At 33.9% G+C, this 1848-nt stretch overlaps 1 protein-coding gene across 5 annotated transcripts in view; it reads right to left on the bottom strand.

Moving 5' to 3' along the window:
- Positions 1-1848, bottom strand: part of LOC111089539 (GATA zinc finger domain-containing protein 14-like) — a 9789-nt gene that overhangs the window by 4009 nt on the left and 3932 nt on the right. For 3 of the 5 annotated variants that reach the window (XM_022402237.1, XM_022402245.1, XM_022402257.1), the window contains exons 3-4: positions 1199-1682; positions 585-774 (exon numbers count right to left, since the gene is read on the bottom strand). In XM_022402237.1, coding sequence (XP_022257945.1) covers positions 585-774; positions 1199-1682 — 674 coding nt within the window. Of the gene's footprint in view, positions 1-584; positions 775-1198; positions 1687-1848 lie in introns of all 5 variants that reach the window. The other 2 variants (XM_022402232.1, XM_022402252.1) reach the window with 1 other exon arrangement.

Raw genomic sequence — 1848 nt, 5'->3', positions numbered from 1 at the left:
TTGACGTCACAGGAGACGCAGTACTACACTGTTATCGAGAGTGCGTTGTTTCGTGTAACAAAGCCTTTACATTACGTAACACAATCTCTGCACTCTCCGATTACCTACTAACCACACCTTTTTTATACACAGTAACTTTTATCTAATACCTGCTTATTTTGCAATATAAGTTACTTGATAAGTTCAACTGGCGGTTTCATTCTACAAGTAATGTACTTAAAGCATTTTGGAAAGCTAGCTTACTTAATCAGTATTTACGTCATTGAATCACTACAGTAAAGCCGAGTGCAAGACTACTTAATTAAGTTATTAAATAATTACGAATCTGTTCAATGACCCGAATTCTACAGTATACTTCACGCTTATCCATGTAACTACACAAGCCTTCTAGAACGCTTTAAACTGCAAGTGATCTATTCAAAACATATCCCACAATGCCTCAAATGAACAATACGTTTCTTGAGACTTACACACGTGCCTTTAAATAGTGATAGCTTGTTGGCCAAACACGTAACGTGAAACTGTAGAAAACTATTAAAAAGATATTAACATTAAATCAGTATGGTATACCTTAATAGTCTTACCTCAAAGCTACCCTTACGCAACATTTTTTGAACACTCGACCACAACGACGAGACACTGCTGACTTCTGAGAAACAACGTGTCTGCAGTTTTTATATATGTTGTCGAATAGGTACAAGGATGACTTGTTGGCATGTCGCTTCCCCCGGACACAACATGTTTTACGCCAGGTTCGTTTAGGATGTAGCTTTCCTATTTACACAAACAAACAAAATAAAGAACTAAAATTTTTTAGTTGAAAAACCAATGAACAATTAAGGAAGTAATGACATCAATTACAAGTATCAAATAAAAACTTTTTTTTTAGAAATGATTAATTACAGCATATTTTAAACTTTAAAGTTCAGAGTCGCAATGTCTTATAGCGTAAAATGTTTAATGTAATTTTATATAAAGTTTTAAATGTAAATATAGAGATAGATATTTGTGATTGTATGTGCGTAAACTTTTCAGTGCAAAATTAATAAATAACAATCTACATAAATGTCCCACTTGTATTTAAGTGCAACCTACATCTAGTTGAAATAAGAACTGTATTGCAACCTAACAAAAGTCATATTTCCACACTCACCTTTTCAGAAAAAAAAAAATATTATGAGAAGTTTATAGAACTTACTCTGTTTTCTTCCTTCTGTTTTATATTTCCGTGAATGACGTTTCGGTTTCTTACGTTTAACCCCCTTCTTGCCCTTTTCTCCAAAGACTCTGTTTTTCAAATTTAATTTACACTCATCTATTTCGTGTTCAATAGCAGAATTATTCAATGTTAATCCTTTATTAATGGAATGCAACTCTATGTGACGCAGAGGGTAGTCCTCTTTAAGTTCTAGAAATGATCCATCTTCTTTCTCTTCGGGCACAAACATCGTGTTGTCTACAACTAAAGGTATACTCCACTCTGGTTGACCGGGGTTTGGTTCATACATTCTCGGGTCCTTCACTGGTTCCTCTAGAATATGTGGAAACAAAACGTAGTTTTCAGGATCTTCTTCCATATCTTCGTATTCATCAGAAATAACAGCTTCCTTCCATTCATCAAAGCTGGAGATGACCTTCACAGTTTTCATTGTCATTCCCAAGTCTGTTGTAGAAGTTCTAACCTGAAAGGATACAAAATGAATAGCATACATTTATTAGATATACTACTATGTTTTTATTTATACAGCTCGTTTTCTCGAGCTTGTACAGTTAAGCTGAATTCGCATGATATTATAAAATTAGCAAAATTATCTCCCCATGTTTGTTTTTTCAATTTCGCGCAAAGCT

The sequence above is a fragment of the Limulus polyphemus genome, unplaced genomic scaffold, assembly GCF_000517525.1.
Source record: "Limulus polyphemus unplaced genomic scaffold, Limulus_polyphemus-2.1.2 Scaffold123, whole genome shotgun sequence".
Lineage (NCBI taxonomy): Eukaryota > Metazoa > Arthropoda > Merostomata > Xiphosura > Limulidae > Limulus > Limulus polyphemus.
This window is presented reverse-complemented; position numbering and strand designations above follow the sequence as displayed.